The sequence below is a fragment of the Paralichthys olivaceus genome, chromosome 22, assembly GCF_024713975.1.
Source record: "Paralichthys olivaceus isolate ysfri-2021 chromosome 22, ASM2471397v2, whole genome shotgun sequence".
Classification (NCBI taxonomy): domain Eukaryota; kingdom Metazoa; phylum Chordata; class Actinopteri; order Pleuronectiformes; family Paralichthyidae; genus Paralichthys; species Paralichthys olivaceus.
The window spans coordinates 5,948,147-5,970,855 of NC_091114.1; the positions used below are offsets into that span (position 1 = coordinate 5,948,147).

General features: G+C 40.2%; 4 protein-coding genes and 1 pseudogene across 4 annotated transcripts; all 5 read right to left on the reverse strand.

Moving 5' to 3' along the window:
- Positions 1-1,981: 1,981 nt before the first annotated feature.
- On the reverse strand, positions 1,982-4,022 carry LOC138406676 (uncharacterized). Its single transcript, XM_069519258.1, has 5 exons — positions 3,956-4,022; positions 3,173-3,856; positions 2,502-2,615; positions 2,196-2,239; positions 1,982-2,101 (listed from the first exon to the last, which is right to left on the reverse strand). Exons 1-5 carry the CDS (start codon positions 4,020-4,022, stop codon positions 1,982-1,984), a joined length of 1,029 nt encoding a protein of 342 aa, XP_069375359.1.
- Positions 4,023-5,139: 1,117 nt separating this feature from the next.
- Positions 5,140-8,103, reverse strand: LOC138406677 (uncharacterized). The gene is made up of 5 exons (XM_069519259.1): positions 8,046-8,103; positions 7,254-7,937; positions 7,011-7,166; positions 5,839-5,873; positions 5,140-5,259 (listed from the first exon to the last, which is right to left on the reverse strand). Exons 1-5 carry the CDS (start codon positions 8,101-8,103, stop codon positions 5,140-5,142), a joined length of 1,053 nt encoding a protein of 350 aa, XP_069375360.1.
- Positions 8,104-10,418: 2,315 nt separating this feature from the next.
- Positions 10,419-11,615, reverse strand: LOC138406611 (uncharacterized). Its single transcript, XM_069519189.1, has 3 exons — positions 11,546-11,615; positions 10,751-11,437; positions 10,419-10,663 (listed from the first exon to the last, which is right to left on the reverse strand). Exons 1-3 carry the CDS (start codon positions 11,601-11,603, stop codon positions 10,506-10,508), a joined length of 903 nt encoding a protein of 300 aa, XP_069375290.1. The 5' UTR covers positions 11,604-11,615; the 3' UTR covers positions 10,419-10,505.
- A 3,490-nt stretch (positions 11,616-15,105) lies between these two features.
- LOC138406458 (uncharacterized) lies at positions 15,106-18,182 on the reverse strand. The gene is made up of 5 exons (XM_069518781.1): positions 18,107-18,182; positions 17,312-17,998; positions 17,099-17,224; positions 15,890-15,924; positions 15,106-15,313 (listed from the first exon to the last, which is right to left on the reverse strand). The coding sequence occupies exons 1-5, from the start codon at positions 18,162-18,164 to the stop codon at positions 15,191-15,193; spliced, it is 1,029 nt and encodes a 342-aa protein (XP_069374882.1). The 5' UTR covers positions 18,165-18,182; the 3' UTR covers positions 15,106-15,190.
- A 2,531-nt stretch (positions 18,183-20,713) lies between these two features.
- LOC109639677 (uncharacterized) lies at positions 20,714-22,459 on the reverse strand (annotated as a pseudogene).
- Between the last annotated feature and the right edge of the window lie 250 nt (positions 22,460-22,709).

Here is a 22,709-nt window from a genome sequence, read left to right on the forward strand (position 1 = left end):
ATTCTATTCTGGATTTAACCGGTAGCCAATGTGAAGAAGCCAAAATGGGAGAGATGTGATCTCTGATCTTGGTTCCTGTTAGAACACGTGCAGCAGCATTCTGAATTAGCTGCAAAGTCCTAAGAGACTTATTGGAGCAACCTGATAACAAAGAGTTGCAATAGTCCAGCCTAGAAGTAACAAATGCATGGACCAGTTTTTCTGCATCCGTTTCAGAAACAATGCGTCGATGTTACGTAAGTGGAAGAAAGCAGTCTTTGAAATTTGTTTTATATGGACATTAAAGGAAAGATCCTGATCAAAAACAACTCTGAGATTCTTAATGGTGGAGCTGGAGGCCAGGGTGATCCCGTCCAAAGTAACTACGTCTCTAGAAAGAGAGTTTCTGAGGTTTTTGGGTTCAATTACAAGAACTTCAGTCTTGTCTGAATTTAGCATCAGAAAATTGTAGGTCTTCCAACTTTTTATATTCTTAAGACATTCTTGAAGTTTAATTAACTGATTGGTTTCATCAGGCTTGATCGATAAGTATAATTGGGTGTCATCGGCATAAAAATGAAAATTAATGGAGTGATTCCTAATAATGTTCCCAAAAGGAATCATATATAAACTGAATAGAAGTGGTCCTAACACAGAACCTTGTGGGACTCTGTGACAAACTTTGGTATGTACGGAGGATTCATCATTGATATGAACAAACTGAGATTAATCTAAAAAATAGGACTTAAACCAGCTTAAGGCGGTTCCTTTGATGCCAATTTGATGTTCCAGTCTCTGTAAAAGAATTTGATGGTCAATGGTGTCGAATGCAGCACTGAGATCTAACAAGACAAGTTCAGAGATGAGTCCTTTGTCTGAAGCCATTAGGAGGTCATTTGTAACTTTGACTAGTGCAGTCTCTGTGCTATGATGCACTCTAAATCCTGACTGAAAATCCTCAAATAAACTGTTCTTATGGAGAAAGTCACGCAGCTGATTGGCTACAGCTTTCTCAAGGATCTTCGAGAGAAAGGGAAGATTTGATAATGGTCTGTAATTGGCTAAAACCTCTGGATCTAGAGTGGACTTTTTAAGTAGAGGTTGAATTACAGCTACTTTAAAGAACTGTGGTACAAATCCTGATAATAAAGACAGATTAATCATAGTCAAAAAAGAAGGGCTAACTAGAGGTAGAACATCCTTGAGCAGCCTGGTTGGGATGGGGTCTAAGAGACAGGTGGATGGCTTTGATGAAGAAATTAATGAAATCTCATGGTTTAGATAGAAAACCTTTTACTGCTGGTGCAGCAGTACAGCAGAGAGAGACTTCCGTGTGACTGTGTGTTTAATTAATCACGTCAGTCATAGGTCACAGCAAAAAAGACAGTGAAAATACTTTTACCACAGTTTCCATGTCTGTTGAATAAGTCACAAATATATATATTTGCAACACTTCCTGTTCCTGTTTCAAAGTACAACACACTATCTCTCTGTAGACTGAATCCATTCATTTGTTTTAACAAGGTTTATATTGTTATTATTGTAGGACAGGAAGATGCACAGCTTCATATCATAGTGTTCTGGCATTTAGTTGAGAACGAACCTTCTTTTATTCAAGGAAATACAGACGTCATCACCTCACGTAGCAGCTTCTCAGCAGACACACTCCCTACGTGAACACACAGCAGATCAAAGACACAGGCGTCACCCGCTGCACACACACACACACGGAGCCACAAACTTTCATTACATGAAGTTTAATCACTGTTTTCTACATGTCATCGTCAAAGTGTCAAACCAACAAAGACCAACAGCAACTGTCCAAACATTGCCCCCCCCCCACACACGTTGTTGTTGTATTTTATCATTAATCACAAAAAAAGCAACATTTATATTTGGAAAAAGGATAAAAAAGCATAACAGACCAGAATCATGCTCCACCACTAAAGAAAGACTGAGAAATCCCACATCTCAAACAAAGACGGTTCTAAAACACACAATTCTACAGTTTAACACCTGAGTACACACATTCATCCCTGGTGTTGTCCCTCTGTCGTCTTGATCTGCTGGCCACTTTCACATTTAACGCAGCGTAATGGAGGCCATCTGCATCTTGGTTGCCCTAGAAACGACATATAAGTACATCAAGATGGCTCCTGATGAAAAACGTATTTGTTGTGGAATGTAAATTTCACACTTAAAAAGATTATATTTACCTCTGCATTTGTTGTGGAGGGAGATGATGGTTGTGTACAAGACTCTGGGTATGAAACACATATAAAAACTTTGAGTCACTCTTTTGTCCACACATGTACTGTTAGGTGCCTTTACCTCTTAACCTGATTTGAACCTTGGTTTTTAATTTAATTTGAAACATGAAACTTTAATTCATGTTTTATGATTCATGCATTTATTTATGAAATGTTTTAAGGTGTCCTTATCTAGAAAGGTGCCGTGAAATAAAATGTGTTATCATTTTGCTCAAAATCTAAACTGAACTCTATCTAGAGATGAGTGGTTACCTGAACATCTCCAGCATGTTCTCTTGTTTATCTTGTACAGTAACACAGCCAGCAAAACACTGATGGTGAATGTCAAAGCTCCACTCAGGAAAAACACCGTCCAGTTCACCTCATCTGCAACAGGAGAAATTCTATTAATTCTTTCTCTTCTTTTTTGAATTTTCATTTAACTTTGCAAGAAAAGAGACAACACAAGACATTTCTATATTAAAAGAAAAAATAGTATTAATAATTATAATAACAAAACCAATAATCATGTAATAACATTAACACTCATAATCGTATAAAAATAATGATTATGATATGAACCATCTGACCACTATAACAACCATCACAATAATAATAATAGTAATAATAATATGATAATTGAGGGAAAAAAAGAAAAGAAAAAAAGCTGCACTCATACTTAATAATTCACGTCTTGTCACCACTAGTGTTATTTATAATAACAGTATATTATAACCATTACTATGATCATCGTTATCATCACCAATTATAATCATAAATAAAAAATTCTACTTAGTTGCGGTGCACACCACCACCGTCCACTGGTGGTGAAGCATTGTTGGGTCACCGTCAGGAGGGACATTCAGACAGGACAGGATTTTACCAATTGTTTGGTCCCAACTGTCACAATACATCAAGTGAGACAGTCTCTGGTAGTGACTCACCATCAACGTCCAGCTTGGTCCCGTTTCCAAACATCATGTGTCCACATGCAGCGACAGCACAGTAGTAGGTCCCAGCATGAGAACGGTTCAGTGTCATTGACAAGTTGTAGACACAGGTGTGTGTCTGTGTGTCAGGTTTCCTCTCACACTGATCCTTCCTGTCTCCGTGGGTGTAAATGAGTCCTGACTGAGGTACTTCAGAGATCTTGAACCAGTAAACACTGTGTTCTCCATCACAGGTCCCAGTGTGAACTGTACAGCTGAGAGTCACAGAGCCTCCTGGCTGGATGTTCTCAGACTGATGCACCAGAGCCTGGATGTTCAACCCTGAACCTTTCACACTGACAGTGACGCCCTCCATGAACTCAAACTCAAATGAACGACTCTTTGAACAGTAGTAAGTAGCTGAGTCTGAAAGTTGCACATCTGAGATTTTTAGGTGACTCACAACATCAGTAGATTCCAGAGTGAAGCGTGAATTGTTCTTGAATTCATTTAATAATGAAAAATCTTTAGAGAATTTGTAAGTCATTGCGATTGATCGAGGCTTCTGTCCTGGTGTTTGCTTGAACCAATAAATCATCTTGTCCCCCTCATAGAAACACTGGAAAGTCAAGTTGTCTCCAACATCAACTGATGTAAATCCACTCTCTTGTTGAGACAAGATAAAATGATGCATCTGAACTGAAGAGAAAAAGGAGAAAAGCAAAACAACAGTTAATTTTATGTGACAGAAATGAAATCGTAATCAGCATCAGGACCGACTGAATATTTATAAAACACACAACTCACCCATTTTCCCGAAGAGGAAACATGTCAGGTAGAGAATGAACTGCGGAGATGTCATCATGTTGAAATCGTCGTGTTGAATGACAAACAGCCCGACACTTTCTCCTCTCTTCAGAGTAAAGACTTGTGTTGATTGGCCAGCAGGGCAACACTGGTCACATGATCACTGCCACCTATGAAGTGAATCTTTGTTCTTTAAATAGAATCACATGGTGAGAGACATCTGAAGCACTTAGAGTACATTATACTACTACTACTACAGGTCTCTACCTCTTCCCTGTTATGCAAGAGATTATGTTTCTTACAATGTTGAAGAAAGTGATGGAAAAATCTTGGATCAGCCCCTTTTGTCCAGATCTGAACCCAAATGTAACGGGTTATTTCTTGGCCCATGCTCTTTCCCTCTCCCAACCAGCCAACCAGACAAGACAGGGGTGAAAACATAACCTCCTTAGTGGAGGAAACAGTTTTAAGAGTCACATTGTAGAGTAACTGCTCTTGAAACTTTCAGACGTGACATGTACATGACACACATTCATAGTTTATTACGACGTGTGACTTGAAAACAAAAAGATATCATCAAAGATGAGGGCAGTGGTTTGTGTACTACATCAGAAAATGTGATCATGTTTTGTGAGATCTCTTTTTATTTGCTGTGGGCTGTGGGGAACTTGTTCTATTGCTTCATCTGCCCCTTTCAAGTCCCACAGACTGGATCATGGCTACCATGTGGTTGATGGAGTAATAAATATGATTCCATGAGTAATGATTTCACATTTTATTTGTGGATATGTGTGAGTTTAACACTTTGAATCCCTATTTCATGACACTGCTTGATGAGAGCAACTTCTGGTCATTTCATTACTGTTTACTTGAAATATTCTGCTGGGGTGAAGTGAAGACACTGCAGAGACTTCCTGTTTGAAAGTGCTCAGACAAAGAGAGCAGAGGGTCTTTAGACTGTCGACCACACAGAGGCTAAATAAAGATCCTCACATGTGAGGTGTACGAAATGTTTAAACATGTGTTTAAGTTCAAGAAGTATATTCTGTACTTAGTGGGAGTGGAAAATATGGCAACTGACAACATCAAATTAGTTTGGCTGATTTAAAATCTTTATTTATTTTGCATTAAAAAGCTTTACATTCAGAATGTATGGAAGTGAAACATGTTCAGCTCTAGATCTTTACACTGGAGTACACACATTCAGTCCTGTCACCGTCTCTTTGTCTTCTTGCTCTGCTGAACCTGTGCTCCATTAAAGCAGCGTAATGTAGGTTGTCTGCATCTTGATGAACCTGCTAATAAAACATAAAAGTCATTTGCCATATTAGGAGGACATGTGTCTGAACGTAGCTGATGTAGACAAGTGTTGAGAACAGAATTATTAAAGTCTAACTTCACCCAAAGTCCATGGAAATTTAAAAACTGCTGTTAGAATGCAGCGCTGGGAGGTGGGGCTAAGACACATGTACGACATACGAATTAGTTTGCTAAAGCTAAGTTATCTATATCGTCTATGGTCAACAACTCCCGTAGCAGCACACACACTTCTGCAACAGAAATATCGCTGTGTAAATATATATAAAACTTTCATGACGAAGAGACGTCCCAAATGGTTTACTCTACGGAAGCATTGGTCCTGCAAGTTCCAAGACGGTTTGAAACACTAGGTGGCGTTATGAGCCATGTTCAACCCTTTAATGTAGATTGAAAAAAAAACAATGTATGTAATAAATGTGATACTGAAACCAGCATTAATGTATTTCATCAAAGATCAGTCATAGGATTTAATTCTTAGTTCATTGGTCAAACAATATCAAAAAGTGTGTGGTAGATATTCAAAGCTACTAAAGTAGTGCAACACTAACACTTACCTCCATATTCAGAGCTGCTGCAGCTGCTTGAGAGTCTAGTTGTGACAAAAGACAACAACAAAAGTCTTATTCAAGATGCAATGAGCTGATGAACTGGATGTGGGGTGACTCTATTAGATGGATCAAAGGTCATGAAGTAAATTGGTCCATCACTTCATTGAGATTGAGTCATGGTGCAGTACTGCATAAACAAACACCAGCACTTTATTACCACTCTCAATCTGTGGCATGTGTAACCCATGCTTACCTGCACTCTGCTGCAGCTGTCTGGTTCAAATAGTTTTTGAGTCTGCATTGTGTTTAATTAGCACGGACAAGAACTTCATGCTATCGCCATTTTATTGCAATTCAAAAATAAGAACAGTGGGTCAGTTATGGCTCAAAACACAGTTCAAAACAGCTTCGTCGGTAAAGCATCTTGGAGAAACTCCGAAGGAGTGCCAAAAATGGTAAGATGTCCAAAACTGTTTCAGTGTGTCTCAGCACTTGCGTTCGATGTCCAAAGCAGCCACCGGAAACTCCTACCCATGCTTGGTTCATCTCTCTTCCATTCATGGGTCTAATTCTCCTTCCGGTAGTGCGTAATGACGTAACGTACAGCACTCTGGAGGAGGGCGCCCTTAAACTTTATTCCCCAACCATTAAATAAATAAATTGTGGAAAGTGGAATTATAACCACAGAACCTCTGTTACACATGGACAATGTTTTTATGACAGTTATTTTCTTCAATGTACAAATTAGGATAATAAAATCTAAATGCATGATGCTGTTATTTAAATCAGTTTTAGAGAACAACTAGAATTGCACTCTGAAGAGTGCACACTGGCACCAAGGACCAACACTCCCCTCAAATTCAATATATACCATGAGTTGAAATATTTCTACAACATTTGCGTGATGCGATATCATGAAAGCCAATCAGCACTGGCAGGTCCTGGCACCCGTCAGTGCTAGTGGGTGCTCAAACTGGCCACTGATCAGCTTCAGGTAGCACTGGGTTGTGTTTGTTAGTGTGAACTTGGATAAGCACAAATCCTGCAACGTGTGAATGCACCATAAGAGATTTCCCTTTCTGTCCTTCAATGAATCTAGATGCTCAAGTAACATGTTGCAACACTAACTCATGAATGTCCTTACTGTTCTTCAGTATCATGCAAACTGAATTCATTACAACAAATATAAATGATGAGGATTACCTCACCTGAGCACTGGCAGCAGTTTGTCTTGGACGCTCTTTGTGTTGTGTAAGCCAGAGAAACAACCAGGATTGTGGTGAACGCCAAAGCTCCACTCAAGAAATACACCAAGTGAAGATAGTCCACCACCTCTGCAGAGAGCCAGACATCAGGAGACATTACTGAGCTTTCCACCACTATTTAACAAATGTAACAATCTTTAAAAAACTCCTTGTTACCTTTAAAGTCCACTTTGGTCCCGTTTCCAAACAGTATGTGTCCACATGCAGCGACAGCACAGTAGTAGGTCCCAGCATGAGAACGGTTCAGTCTCATTGACAAGTTGTAGACACAGGTGTGTGTCTGTGTGTCAGGTTTCCTCTCACACTGATCGTTCCTGTCTCCGTGGGTGTAAATGAGTCCTGACTGAGGTTCTTCAGAGTTCTTGAACCAGGAAACACTGTGTTCTCCATCACAGGTCCCAGTGTGAACTGTACAGCTGAGAGTCATGGAGCCTCCTGGCTGGATGTTCTCAGACTGATGCACCAGAGCCTGGATGTTCAACCCTGAACCTTTCACACTGACAGTGACGCCCTCCATAAACTCAAACTCATATGAACGACTCTTGGAACAGTAGTAAGTAGCTGAGTCTGAAAGTTGCACATCTGAGATTTTTAGGTGACTCACAACATCAGTAGATTCCAGAGTGAAGCGTGGATTGTTCTTGAATTCATTCAATAACGAAAAATCTTGAGAGAATTTGTAAGTCATTGAGATAATTCGAGGCTTCTGTCCTGGTGTTTGCTTGTACCAATAAATCTTATCGTCCCTCTCATAGAAACACTTGAAAGTCAAGTTGTCTCCAACATCAACTGATTTAAATCCTCTGTGTTGATGAGACAAGATAAAATGATGCATCTGAACTGAAGAGAAAAAGGAGAAAAGCAAAATAACAGTTAATTTTATGGGACAGAAATGAAATCGTAATCAGCATCAGGACCGATTGAATATTTATAAAACACACAACTCACCCATTTCCCCGAAGAGGAAACATGTCAGGTAGAGAATGAACTGCGGAGATGTCATCATGTTGAAATCGTCGTGTTGAATGACAAACAGCCCGACACTTTCTCCTCTCTTCAGAGTAAAGACTTGTGTTGATTGGCCAGCAGGACAACACTGATCACATGATCACTGCTACCTATGATGTGAATCTTTGTTCTTTAAATAGAACCACATGGTGAGAGACATCTGAAGCACTTAGAGTACATTATACTACTACTACTACAGGTCTCTACCTCTTCCCTGTTATGTAAGAGATTATGTGTCTTACAATGTTGAAGAAAGTGATGGAAAAATCTTGGATCAGCCCCTTTTGTCCAGATCTGAACCCAAATGTAACGGGTTATTTCTTGGCCCATGCTCTATCCCTCTCCCAACCAGCCAACCAGACAAGACAGGGGTGAAAACATAACCTCCTCAGTGGAGGAAACAGTTATAAGAGTCACATTGTAGAGTAACTGCTCTTGAAACTTTCAGACGTGACATGTACATGACACACATTCATAGTTTATTACGACGTGTGACTTGAAAACAAAAAGATATCAGCAAAGATGAGGGCAGTGGTTTGTGTACTACATCAGAAAATGTGATCATATTTTGTGAGATCTCTTTTTATTTGCTGTGGGCTGTGGGGAACTTGTTCTATTGCTTCATCTGCCCCTTTCAAGTCCCACAGACTGGATCATGGCTACCATGTGGTTGATAGAGTAATAAATATGATTTCATGAGTAATGATTTCACATTTTATTTGTGGATATGTGTGAGTTTAACACTTTGAATCCCTATTTCATGACACTGCTTGATGAGAGCAACTTCTGGTCATTTCATTACTGTTTACTTAAATATTCTGCTGGGGTGAAGTGAAGACACTGCAGAGACTTCCTGTTTGAAAGTGCTCAGACAAAGAGAGCAGAGGGTCTTTAGACTGTCGACCACACAGAGGCTAAATAAAGATCCTCACATGTGAGGTGTACGGAATTATTAAATAACGTGTTTAAGTTCAAGAAGTATATTCTGTATTTAGTGGGAGTGGAAAAAATGGCAACTGACAACATCAAATTAGTTTGGCTGATTTAATATCTTTATTTGTTTTGCATTAAAAAGCTTTACATTCAGAATGTATGGAAGTGAAACATGTTCAGCTCTAGATCTTTACACTGGAGTACACACATTCAGTCCTGTCACCGTCTGTTTGTCTTCTTGCTCTGCTGAACCTGTGCTCCATTAAAGCAGCGTAATGTAGGTTGTCTGCATCTTGATGAACCTGCTAATAAAACATAAAAGTCATTTTCCATATTAGGAGGACATGTGTCTGAACGTAGCTGATGTAGACAAGTGTTGAGAACAGAATTATTAAAGTCTAACTTCACCCAAAGTCCATGGAAATTTAAAAACTGCTGTTAGAATGCAGCGCTGGGAGGTGGGGCTAAGACACATGTACGACATACGAATTAGTTTGCTAAAGCTAAGTTATCTATATTGTCTATGGTCAACAACTCCTGTAGCAGCACACACACTTCTGCAACAGAAATATCGCTGTGTAAATATATATAAAACTGTCATGACGAAGAGACGTCCCAAATGGTTTACTCTATGGAAGCATTGGTCCTGCAAGTTCCAAGATTGTTTGAAACACTAGGTGGCGTTATGAGCCATGTTCAACCCTTTAATGTAGATTGAAAAAAAAAAATGAATGCAATAAATGTGATATTGAAACCAGCATTAATGTATTTCATCAAAGATCAGTCATAGGATTTAATTCTTAGTTCATTGGTCAAACAATATCAAAAAGTGTATGGTAGCAATTCAAAGCTACTAAAGTAGTGCAACACTAACACTTACCTCCATATTCAGAGCTGCTGCAGCTGCTTGAGAGTCTAGTTGTGACAAAAGACAACAACAAAAGTCTTATTCAAGATGCAATGAGCTGATGAACTGGATGTGGGGTGACTCTATTAGATGGATCAAAAGTCATGAAGTAAATTGGTCCATCACTTCATTGAAATTGAGTCATGGTGCAGTACTGCATAAACAAACACCAGCACTTTATTACCACTCTCAATCTGTGGCATGGACAATGTTTTCATGACGGTTATTTTCTTCAATGTACAAATAAGTATATTAAAATCTAAATGCATGATGCTGCAATAAAATCTGTTTTAGAGAACAACTAGAATGACGTTGTGAAGAGCGCACACTGGCACCAAGGCCCAACACTCGCCTCAAATTCAATCTGATCAGCTTCAGGTAGCACTGGGTTGTGTTTGTTAGTGTGAACGTGGATAAGCACAAATCCTGCAACGTGTGAATGCACCATAAGAGATTTCCCTTTCTGTCTTTCAATGAATCTAGATGCTCAAGTAACATGTTGCAACACTAACTCATGAATGTCTTTACTGTTCTTCAGTATCATGCAAACTGAATTCACATCAACAAATATAAATGATGAGGATTACCCCACCTGAGCACTGGCAGCAGTTTGTCTTGGACGCTCTTTGTGTTGTGTAAGCCAGAGAAACAACCAGGATTGTGGTGAACGCCAAAGCTCCACTCAAGAAATACACCAAGTGAAGATAGTCCACCACCTCTGCAGAGAGCCAGACATCAGGAGACATTACTGAGCTTTCCACCACTATTTAACAAATGTAACAATCTTTAAAAAACTCCTTGTTACCTTTAAAATCCACTTTGGTCCCGTTTCCAAACAGTATGTGTCCACATGCAGCGACAGCACAGTAGTAGGTCCCAGCATGAGAACGGTTCAGTGTCATTGACAAGTTGTAGACACAGGTGTGTGTCTGTGTGTCAGGTTTCCTCTCACACTGATCCTTCCTGTCTCCGTGGGTGTAAATGAGTCCTGACTGAGGTTCTTCAGAGTTCTTGAACCAGTAAACACTGTGTTCTCCACCACAGGTCCCAGTGTGAACTGTACAGCTGAGAGTCACAGAGCCTCCTGGCTGGATGTTCTCAGACTGATGCACCAGAGCCTGGATGTTCAACCCTGAACCTTTCACAATGACAGTGACGCCCTCCGTAAACTCAAACTCAAATGAATTACTCTTTAAACAGTAGTAAGTAGCTGAGTCTGAAAGTTGCACATCTGAGATTTTTAGGTGATTGACAACATCAGTAGATTCCAGAGTGAAGCGTGGATTGTTCTTGAATTCATTCAATAATGAAAAACTTTTTGATAACTTGTTTATCATTGAGATAATTTGAGGCTTCTGTCCTGGTGTCAGCTTGTACCAATAAATCTTAATGTCCTTCCTCTCATCGAAACACTGGAAAGTCAAGTTGTCTCCAACATCAACTGATTTAAATCCTCTGTGTTGATGAGACAAGATAAAATGATGCATCTGAACTGAAGAGAAAAAGGAGAAAAGCAAAATAACAGTTAATTTTATGTGACAGAAATGAAATCGTAATCAGCATCAGGACCGACTGAATATTTATAAAACACACAACTCACCCATTTTCCCGAAGAGGAAACATGTCAGGTAGAGAATGAACTGCGGAGATGTCATCATGTTGAAATCGTCGTGTTGAATGACAAACAGCCCGACACTTTCTCCTCTCTTCAGAGTAAAGACTTGTGTTGATTGGCCAGCAGGGCAACACTGGTCACATGATCACTGCTACCTATGATGTGAATCTTTGTTCTTTAAATAGAATCACATGGTGAGAGACATCTGAAGCACTTAGAGTACATTATACTACTACTACTACTACAAGTTTATTCAATGATTCATGTAGCACCTTTCATAACACAGTTACAAGGTGCTTTACAAGTTTAAAGTGAAGAATTGAGGACAAACAATAGAAAACAACTAGAACATCTCTCCTGCCGAGACATTTTGAATGGGTGCCCTGTGCTCGTTGTCGACGACGCTCGCACACAGAGACATTTCCTTTAAGAGGAAGGACAGAGACCCTGAGAGTGGACCAATTTCAGAGAGAGAGAGAGAGAGACTGTAACAGTTCGAGAGGAAGGAGAGAGACCCTGGGAGAGAGAGTGAGACAGTGAGAGAGAAAGACATGTATAAAAGCTGCATTTTGATCACATGATCCAGAGTGGTGACAGAGAGACTTTACCAATTTCAGAGACAGAGTGAAACCATGTTATAAGGTCTAATCACCATCCATGGGATTTCATTTTAAAAATTCAGCCTCCTTCAGGCTTCCTGGGACCATCCCGTAACTATCTGGTGTTTTTATTTTGAATGTCCAGACTCCTTCGGGCTTCCTGGTAAGGTCTTGTCATCATCCAGGACTTTTATTTTGAAAATCCAGCGTCTTTCAGGCTTCCTGGGAACATTCTGTAACTATTTGGGAGTTTTATTTTGAAAGTCCACTTTTTTCCGGCTCCCTGGGAACATCCTGTAACCATCTGGGGGTTTTATTTTGAAAAACTAGGCTCATCACATGTTTCCTAGTAACATTCTATTACTATGGGGGGGCTTATTTTCAAAATAAAGGCTCTGTACAGACTTCCTGGTAACATCCAGTTACTATTGGGGGGGCTTATTTTCAAAATAAAGGCTGATTACATGTTTCCTGCTAACATTCTATTACTATGGGGGAGGGTTGTTTATTTTTATATTCAAAAGAAAGGCTCATTATATGTTTGCTGGTAACATTCTATTATAATGGGGGGGGCTCATTTTCAAAATAAAGGCTCATTACATGTTTCCTGGTAATATCCAGTTACTATGGGGGCTTATTTATACGCTTAAACATAGGCTCTGTACATGTTTCCTTGTAATATGGGGTGGTGGGGGGGCTTATTTTCAAAATAAAGGCTTTGTACAGACTTCCTGATAACATTCTATTACAATGGGGGAGGGTTGTTTATTTTTATTTTCAAAATATAGGCTCATTACATGTTTGCTGGTAACATTCTATTACAATAGGGGGGCTCTTTTTCAAAATAAAGGCTTTGTACAGACTTCCTGATAACATTCTATTACAATGGGGGGGGGGGCTTATTTTCAAAATAAAGGCTCTGTATAGACTTCCTTGTGACATTTTATTACAATGGGGGAGTGTTGTTTATTTTTATATTAAAAAGAAAGGCCCATTACATGTTCCTGGTAATATCCAGTTACTATGGGGGGGTGGGGGGGCTTATTTTTACTTTTATTTAAATTTTCAAAAATGAAGCAAAAACCACCACCCTCACTCAGTCTTGAACCCAGACTTACGTCACATGATGCAAGTGCCTTAACCACTGGGCCAAAGCAGAGCCTGGTGAAAAATGTAGATTTTAGTAAATTTAAAGAGGAGCTGGCAAGGCACCCATAATAATAAGCCCGAGCAATAATAATATAAGTGCCAATGCATTGCATGGGGCGAAGCCATAATTAAAAGCAAAGCCATAATTAAAAGCAAACACAAATATAAGGATTCAAATGTTACTGATGAAAAAAGTGAAAAAATGTTTATATGTTAAAAACAGTTTCTTCTAATCAGTGTTGTAAATATATACATTTTGTTGATCAGCTCCATGTTACATCTATTGTGTCACAGTTCATCTCTGCCTCACCACTCTGCACCTGCCTGCTTCAATCTGCCAATCAGACACACCCCTCTCATCATCAAGCCAACTCCACTCACCTGTGCTCTCGGCTCTGCTCTGGCTGCATTTAAGCCCCAGCTCCACTCTCACTCATTGCCAGATTGTTCTCGATGCTTGCACCAGACTCTCCAGCGTTTCTCTGCCTGATCCCCCGGTTTCGACCCTGCTTGTCTCCGACCATCCTGCCTGACCGATCTCCTGGTTATCAACTCAGCCTTCCGTCCCCGACCACGATCCTCGCGTCCCTTTCTGGATTCTGCCTGTCTGCTCCCTTGGCTATCCGGTGATTACCTGATTCAGCTCTGCATAGAGAGTGTCACTCTCGTCTCCTCTGTGGCATCCTGCAGTTCTGTGGCTCTGACAATAAAGTTTGTTACCAAGGATAGCCGCATGTCTTTGTGCTGCTATTGGGTCCAAACCACACCCATTACATATTGCACTTCTGTCCGTCCTGGGCGAGGGATCCCTCACATGTGACTCTCTCTGAGGTCTCTACCTTTTCTTTTACCCTGTTTTTTTTTGGGTAGTTTTTCCTTCCTCTTGTTGAGGGTTAAGGACAGAGGATGTTGCACCTTGTTAAGCCCTATGAGACAAATTATGATTTGTCAATATGGGCCATACAAATAAAATGTGATTGATTGATATGCAAGAGATTGTGTGTCTTACAATGTTGAAGAATGTGATGGAAAAATCTTAGATTCCCTTTTGTCCAGATCTGAACCCAAATGTAATGAGTTATTTCTTGGCCCATGCTCTATCCCTCTCCCAACCAGTCAACCAGACAAGACAGGGGTGAAAACATAACCTCCTTAGTGGAGGAAACAGTTTTAAGAGTCACATTGTAGAGTAACTGCTCTTGAAACTTTCAGACGTGACATGTACATGACACACATTCATAGTTTATTACGACGTGTGACTTGAAAACAAAAAGATATCAGCAAAGATGAGGGCAGTGGTTTGTGTACTACATCAGAAAATGTGATCATATTTTGTGAGATCTCTTTTTATTTGCTGTGGGCTGTGGGGAACTTGTTCTATTGCTTCATCTGCCCCTTTCAAGTCCCACAGACTGGATCATGGCTACCATGTGGTTGATAGAGTAATAAATATGATTTCATGAGTAATGATTTCACATTTTATTTGTGGATATGTGTGAGTTTAACACTTTGAATCCCTATTTTATGATACTGCTTGATGAGAGCAACTTCTGGTCATTTCATTACTTTTTACTTGAAATATTCTGCTGGGGTGAAGTGAAGACACTGCAGAGACTTCCTGTTTGAAAGTGCTCAGACAAAGAGAGCAGAGGGTCTTTAGACTGTCGACCACACAGAGGCTAAATAAAGATCCTCACATGTGAGGTGTACGGAATGTTTAAACAACATGTGGTTAAGTTCAAGAAGTATATTCTGTATTTAGTGGGAGTGGAAAATATGGCAACTGACAACATCAAATTAGTTTGGCTGATTTAATATCTTTATTTGTTTTGCATTAAAAAGCTTTACATTCAGAATGTATGGAAGTGAAACATGTTCAGCTCTAGATCTTTACACTGGAGTACACACATTCAGTCCTGTCACCGTCTGTTTGTCTTCTTGCTCTGCTGAACCTGTGCTCCATTAAAGCAGCGTAATGTAGGTTGTCTGCATCTTGATGAACCTGCTAATAAAACATAAAAGTCATTTTCCATATTAGGAGGACATGTGTCTGAACGTAGCTGATGTAGACAAGTGTTGAGAACAGAATTATTAAAGTCTAACTTCACCCAAAGTCCATGGAAATTTAAAAACTGCTGTTGGAATGCAGCGCTGGGAGGTGGGGCTAAGACACATGTACGACATACGAATTAGTTTGCTAAAGCTAAGTTATCTATATTGTCTATGGTCAACAACTCCTGTAGCAGCACACACACTTCTGCAACAGAAATATCGCTGTGTAAATATATATAAAACTTTCATGACGAAGAGACGTCCCAAATGGTTTACTCTACGGAAGCATTGGTCCTGCAAGTTCCAAGTTTGTTTGAAACACTAGGTGGCGTTATGAGCCATGTTCAACCCTTTAATGTAGATTGGAAAAAAAACAATGAATGTAATAAATGTGATATTGAAACCAGCATTAATGTATTTCATCAAAGATCAGTCATAGGATTTAATTCTTAGTTCATTGGTCAAACAATATCAAAAAGTGTGTGGTAGATATTCAAAGCTACTAAAGTAGTGCAACACTAACACTTACCTCCATATTCAGAGCTGCTGCAGCTGCTTGAGAGTCTAGTTGTGACAAAAGACAACAACAAAAGTCTTATTCAAGATGCAATGAGCTGATGAACTGGATGTGGGGTGACTCTATTAGATGGATAAAAGGTCATGAAGTAAATTGGTCCATCACTTCATTGAGATTGAGTCATGGTGCAGTACTGCATAAACAAACACCAGCACTTTATTACCACTCTCAATCTGTGGCATGTGTAACCCATGCTTAGCTGCACTCTGCTGCAGCTGTCTGGTTCAAATAGTTTTTGACTCTGCGTTGTGTTTAATTAGCACGGACAAGAACTTCATGCTATCGCCATTTTATTGCAATTCAAAAATCAGAACAGTGGGTCAGTTATGGCTCAAAACACAGTTCAAAACAGCTTCGTCGGTAAAGCATCTTGGAGAAACTCCGAAGGAGTGCCAAAAATGGTAAGATGTCCAAAACTGTTTCAGTGTGTCTCAGCACTTGCGTTCGATGTCCAAAGCAGCCACCGGAAACTCCTACCCATGCTTGGTTCATCTCTCTTCCGTTCATGGGTCTAATTCTCCTTCCGGTAGTGCGTAATGACCATAGACTGTACGTACAGCACTCTGGAGGAGGGCGCCCTTAAACTTTATTCCCCAACCATTAAATAAATAAATTGTGGAAAGTGGAATTATAACCACAGAACCTCTGTTACACATGGACAATGTTTTTATGACAGTTATTTTCTTCAATGTACAAATTAGGATAATAAAATCTAAATGCATGATGCTGTTATTTAAATCAGTTTTAGAGAACAACTAGAATTACACTCTGAAGAGTGCACACTGGCACCAAGGACCAACACTCCCCTCAAATTCAATATATACCATGAGTTGAAATATTTCTACAACATTTGCGTGATGCGACATCATGAAAGCCAATCAGCACTGGCAGGTCCTGGCACCAGTCCGTGCTAGTGGGTGCTCAAACTGGCCACTGATCAGCTTCAGGTAGCACTGGGTTGTGTTTGTTAGTGTGAACGTGGATAAGCACAAATCCTGCAACGTGTGAATGCACCATAAGAGATTTCCCTTTCTCTCTTTCAATGAATCTAGATGCTCAAGTAACATGTTGCAACACTAACTCATGAATGTCTTTACTGTTCTTCAGTATCATGCAAACTGAATTCATTACAACAAATATAAATGATGAGGATTACCTCACCTGAGCACTGGCAGCAGTTTGTCTTGGACGCTCTTTGTGTTGTGTAAGCCAGAGAAACAACCAGGATTGTGGTGAACGCCAAAGCTCCACTCAAGAAATACACCAAGGGAAGATAGTCCACCACCTCTGCAGAGAGCCAGACATCAGGAGACATCACTGAGCTTTCCACCACTATTTAACAAATGTCACAATCTTTAAAAAACTCCTTGTTACCTTTAAAGTCCAGCTTGGTCCCGTTTCCAAACAGTATGTGTCCACATGCAGCGACAGCACAGTAGTAGGTCCCAGCATGAGAACGGTTCAGTCTCATTGACAAGTTGTAGACACAGGTGTGTGTCTGTGTGTCAGGTTTCCTCTCACACTGATCCTTCCTGTCTCCGTGGGTGTAAATGAGTCCTGACTGAGGTTCTTCAGAGTTCTTGAACCAGTAAACACTGTGTTCTCCACCACAGGTCCCAGTGTGAACTGTACAGCTGAGAGTCACAGAGCCTCCTGGCTGGATGTTCTCAGACTGATGCACCAGAGCCTGGATGTTCAACCCTGAACCTTTCACACTGACAGTGACGCCCTCCGTAAACTCAAACACATATGAACGACTCTTGAAACAGTAGTAAGTAGCTGAGTCTGAAAGTTGCACATCTGAGATTTTTAGGTGACTATCAACATCAGTAGTTTCCACAGTGAAGCGTGGATTGTTCTTGAATTCATTCAATAATGAAAAATCTTTAGAGAATTTGTAAGTCATTGAGATAATTCGAGGCTTCTGTCCTGGTGTTTGCTTGAACCAATAAATCTTATCGTCCTCCCTCTCATAGAAACACTGGAAAGTCAAGTTGTCTCCAACATCAACTGATTTAAATCCTCTGTGTTGATGAGACAAGATAAAATGATGCATCTGAACTGAAGAGAAAAAGGATAAAAGCAAAATAACAGTTAATTTTATGTGATAGAAATGAAATCGTAATCAGCATCAGGACCAACTGAATATTTATAAAACACACAACTCACCCATTTTCCCGAAGAGGAAACATGTCAGGTAGAGAATGAACTGCGGAGATGTCATCATGTTGAAATCGTCGTGTTGAATGACAAACAGCCCGACACTTTCTCCTCTCTTCAGAGTAAAGACTTGTGTTGATTGGCCAGCAGGGCAACACTGATCACATGATCACTGCCACCTATGATGTGAATCTTTGTTCTTTAAATAGAATCACATGGTGAGAGACATCTGAAGCACTTAGAGTACATTATACTACTACTACTACAAGTTTATTCAATTATTCATGTAGCACCTTTCAAAACACAGTTACAGGGTGCTTTACAAGTTAAAAGTGTTCTCCACCACAGGTCCCAGTGTGAACTGTACAGCTGAGAGTCACAGAGCCTCCTGGCTGGATGTTCTCAGACTGATGCACCAGAGCCTGGATGTTCAACCCTGAACCTTTCACACTGACAGTGACGCCCTCCATTAAATTAAATCTGTATAAAAAGCCTGTTACGCAAAAGTAAGTAGCTGAGTCTGAAAGTTGCACTTATATCTTCAAATTATTTTTACCTCTTTTTGTCATTTAAATAATTTTCGTTGTGCATATAGAACCTAGGCACCAGCTTTGGTTTCTGTCCTAGGATCTGTTTGTACCCGAATAACTCTGCAGAATCATCTTCATAGAAACAGTCCAAAGTCACCTCTTCACCAACGTTAACAGATACAATGCGTGAAGATGGTGTCACATCAGCTGAGAAGAAAATGGACAGTGAGCATCTTGTAACGCATGGCAGACAATGAAAGTTTAAAAATTGACCTCACTAGCGCACTTACCAAAAAAACAACTAACCCATTCTCCCCGAGAGCAGACATGCCATGCACAAAGCAAAAGTTAGTTGGTTTATTCAGTTGCCGAGCTTAATGGAGAAGATCTCCACACCATCTCTGCTTTTCAGACACAAGACTGTTTGACACAAGACACAAGACCCCCCCCCCCCCCCCCCCCCGCACTACATTTTAGGTCCATGAGAAGATTTGTACAGAGATAAGTGAGGCTGAATTGGAAAATACAATATCATTTCAGGAACTAACTGAGGAAAATGGAGATATTATTATATCAATACATTTCAGTGTGTATGAGACTTATTTAGCTTCTGAAGTATGTGAGGCACAATTTGCTGCAATCAACTTGAGAAACATACTGAATCATCTGCCGTGTAAATAAAGGGGTGTGGTGACCTCATAAAAAGTCTGAGATGTCTGATGAGATGAGACTTCAAAAAACATGTTTGGCCGAACGGGTTGATGTTGAAAGTTGATGAATTTGTTTGTTGTTTCTTGAAACACACTCATGATGTGGGTTTTTTCATTTTTAGTGCTCATCTTGACAAAATTACAAACAAGATGTGTTTTATTTCGATGGAAGGATCCGAAAATTCTGAATGTCACCAGTAACAGACACTGACTGTCCGGCTTCACTGAGTTATGTCTGCTGCGAGCCAACCGGTAAACTAAGGTCAATCCGGTGATTTCTTTACAAAAACACCCCTGTTAGCAAAAAAAGAGGATAAAGGAGCTTGATCTGGACCGACCCAATTTTCGGATTCAACAGCAAGTGATGGGGGCCAGATTACACCCGGGGCATCTCCCGCTCTTTTTATGAGAAACAGAGTTGACGAACTGGATGTGGTGTAAGTAATATATTTTATTGCTTCACCTTAAACATCTCTCTGAAAAAGGCTTATGGCATGAAGGTTGCCACAGTCACAATGAGGCTACAATTTCGATTAAGGCTACAGGAGAGTCATATTGTGTGTTGTGTTGTATTTTATCACCAGCCGCCCCTGCCAGCAGATGCATGTTTATGTATGTTCTGTTTGATGTGGATTAGTTCCACTTCTTCTGCCGGAGCAGTTGTGAACCTATGTGATACTGAATGTCTTCTTTCTCAAAAAGCTGACATAGCCCAAACTAGAAATGCCATTATGATGAGTTTCCTGACATAGGCATAAGAGGACTGAAGCTCTGAGACAGCAATAGATCCCCCACACACACATTGTGGCTGTTCATCAGAAAGACTTTACGTGCACAGCTTGTTTTCTGCATTTAAGACATGGTGTTTGTTGTAGGTGTCTTGAGCGTCAGATGCTGTGACCCACAGCCCGGTCTTCCTGTGTTTAGGTGCTGCTGCCGACTTCTGTTTCCACTAATGGAAACTTTCGCTTTGCAGACCTCACTACCTTCACCACAGGTGTGAAAGGTGAACGGCGACAGTCGGCTGCTGAAATGTGCAACCTGCGCTTTCTGGTAGCGTGAGAGATATGAATAGATCATAGGGGACTTTCACGTACCTCGTGTATAACTCTTGTGTGCGGACATGCTGATGCCTTTAGAACATACTTGACATAACAACCCTTGCAAACAAATGCATATTTTCTTTTCTTTCGATATTATTTAAAAAATTTCTTGCAAAAGTAAATGACAAGGACGGAAGCTACTGCACTGAGGTGGTTGGTAGTTCACTTTCTGTATTTGTTCACTCGAGAGGAAACACAAACTGACTGTTTTCCTCTTGATGACGTTGTTCTCTGTTTCTTTTTAGACTCAGAGCGGCATTATGGAGAGTGTCCTCATCTTGGTTCTGTTCAAGACAAAATAACAATGAGTGAACTATTCAGTACCAGAAGTAAATCATTAAAAATAAGACGGAGCTTAAAATATAACTTAAAATAAACATGTTGGCAGATGTTGGCATGTGTTATTCTTGTAAAAGCATCTTTATTTGACCTACCGTGGCTTCAGAAAATCCCGGATGAGAAACGGTTCCTGCGAATAAAACTACAAGAATGGTCAGGTCAAGTCATTACAGCAAAATCCAGTCGATTCTGAAAAAGTTTACCTGAGCAGGCAGGGCAGAGCTTCCTCTTCATCTTGTACAAGACGAAAGCCAAGACGAGCAGCACGTTCAAGAGCACGGCCAATGCCACACTCAAGCAATAAACCACGAGTGGGGGGAAATAGGTGAAACTGTCTAACATTGAGTCAAGAGAGATAAAACAGTTCACATTCTTTCTATGTATTTTTTTAAGAGGATGTATAAATCTTTTTTGTGAAATTTTTAAGGTATTTTTTCAAATCATAGTATTTAGTAACATCTGCTGTTATTACCTACCTACGATCTCCACTCTTGTTCCATTCCCAAATACAATCTCTCCACAGCAGGCCAGGACACAGTAGTACATCCCTTCATCAGAGGAGCTCGAAGAATTCTTTGCAAGGTTCAAAGTACAATTCCTCATGCAAGGCTTTTCATCTGAGGGGCTTGTGCACTGCCCTTTGCTGGAAAACATGCTCAGAGGCTCAGATGCAGCATGTTTGATCCAGTAGAGACTCTGCTCCCCTGCACACGAGTCGGCATACACTGCACAGCTCAATTTCAGAGAGTCCCGGGGCGAAGTTGCTCCACGGCAGGCTGGTGGACGACAGCTCGCATGTGCGAAGGTCTGTGATAGTGAGATGGTTGCTGCCGGCTCGACCTCGTGCAAAGACGTGAAATCTGTCGGTATACGCCGGGGAGATGTCAGCTTCGGTTTTATGCTGTGTTAGAGTTGATACGAGTTGAAGATCACCTCCCAAGATTTGCTGGTACCAGTTAAAGACAGTTACAGCATCATTTTGGCAAACGCAGAGTCACGCTCATTCCAGCTTCAGCCCTTATGAACCCAATGTCCTGAATTATACCTGAGGTCTTTTTTACATCAGCACATGGCACCTGACCTGCACAGAAAAAATATTTAAGTCTATAACGTCTTTACAAACATCTCTTTTGCTCAAAATTATATTCATGTGTTGGCTATAAAACAAAAAACTGTGAAACACTCACTGATTTTTCCGAGAAGCAGAAGAAAAATGCAAAGAGGACACCAATGACGTTTGTGATTGGCTCATCTGATTTAGTAGGGTTTAGAGTCAGACGAGTGTGAGAGTCTGTTCTTTTCCATCACTGTGTTTGCAAATCACATCAAAATTCTACAATATCACACAAAGCCAGTTTTAGTTTAATGCCAAATCACATGTAATTGTTTGTTATTGTTGCATCACTGCTTTAAATCTCGATTTTTGTGATGGGGGGGAAGAAATAAAATACAGAATCGCACAAAAAATTAACCCACGATCTGAGATCGTCTGGCCTCCATCCCTTATCTGATATAGAAAATTATGTACTATAGGCCCAGATTGCCAGGTGACACATGGAGCTTCTCTTGTCTCCTCTCCCTGTTCATCACATTAATGTCTCATCAATACATGTAACTGACTTGACTTCTTTCCAGAAGTGCTGTGTCGTTGCAGATCCAGAATCCCGGCTGCGGACACATCGTGGATTATGGATGGATGGTGGCATCTAATCGTGGATTATGGCTGGAATTTATAGTAAACATTACTTAAAATATAAAAATTATCTTTAAAGCAGTAGCAGGGGGGACATTTATTCCACTTAAAGGAATACTTCTGCTTGATTGTAATACCCGAATGAAATATTTCACTGTACTTTCATTTGTGTGCATTTAGTGAAGGAACTTTAATGGTCTGATGTTGTCAAGTATCTGCATCAGTCCCCATGCTTTG

Bases quoted from the DNA above. Each gene is read 5' to 3' on its own strand.
- LOC138406677 (XM_069519259.1), bottom strand. From the start codon at position 8,103: ATGATGACATCTCCGCAGTTCATTCTCTACCTGACATGTTTCCTCTTC. The intron at 7,938-8,045 runs GTGAGTTGTGTG...TTTTCTCTTCAG, and splicing joins TTTCCTCTTCGGGGAAATGG to TTCAGATGCATCATTTTATC. The intron at 5,260-5,838 runs GTAAGTGTTAGT...TTTTATTAGCAG, and splicing joins CAGCAGCTCTGAATATGGAG to GTTCATCAAGATGCAGACAA.
- LOC138406676 (XM_069519258.1), bottom strand. From the start codon at position 4,022: ATGATGACATCTCCGCAGTTCATTCTCTACCTGACATGTTTCCTCTTC. The intron at 3,857-3,955 runs GTGTTTTATAAA...TTTTCTCTTCAG, and splicing joins CGGGAAAATGGGTGAGTTGT to TTCAGATGCATCATTTTATC. The intron at 2,102-2,195 runs GTAAATATAATC...TGTCGTTTCTAG, and splicing joins CCTCCACAACAAATGCAGAG to GGCAACCAAGATGCAGATGG.
- LOC138406611 (XM_069519189.1), bottom strand. From the start codon at position 11,603: ATGATGACATCTCCGCAGTTCATTCTCTACCTGACATGTTTCCTCTTC. The intron at 11,438-11,545 runs GTGAGTTGTGTG...TTTTCTCTTCAG, and splicing joins TTTCCTCTTCGGGAAAATGG to TTCAGATGCATCATTTTATC. The intron at 10,664-10,750 runs GTAACAAGGAGT...GGCTCTCTGCAG, and splicing joins GACCAAAGTGGATTTTAAAG to AGGTGGTGGACTATCTTCAC.
- LOC138406458 (XM_069518781.1), bottom strand. From the start codon at position 18,164: ATGATGACATCTCCGCAGTTCATTCTCTACCTGACATGTTTCCTCTTC. The intron at 17,225-17,311 runs GTAACAAGGAGT...GGCTCTCTGCAG, and splicing joins GACCAAGCTGGACTTTAAAG to AGGTGGTGGACTATCTTCCC. The intron at 15,925-17,098 runs GTGAGGTAATCC...TGTCACAACTAG, and splicing joins AAACTGCTGCCAGTGCTCAG to ACTCTCAAGCAGCTGCAGCA.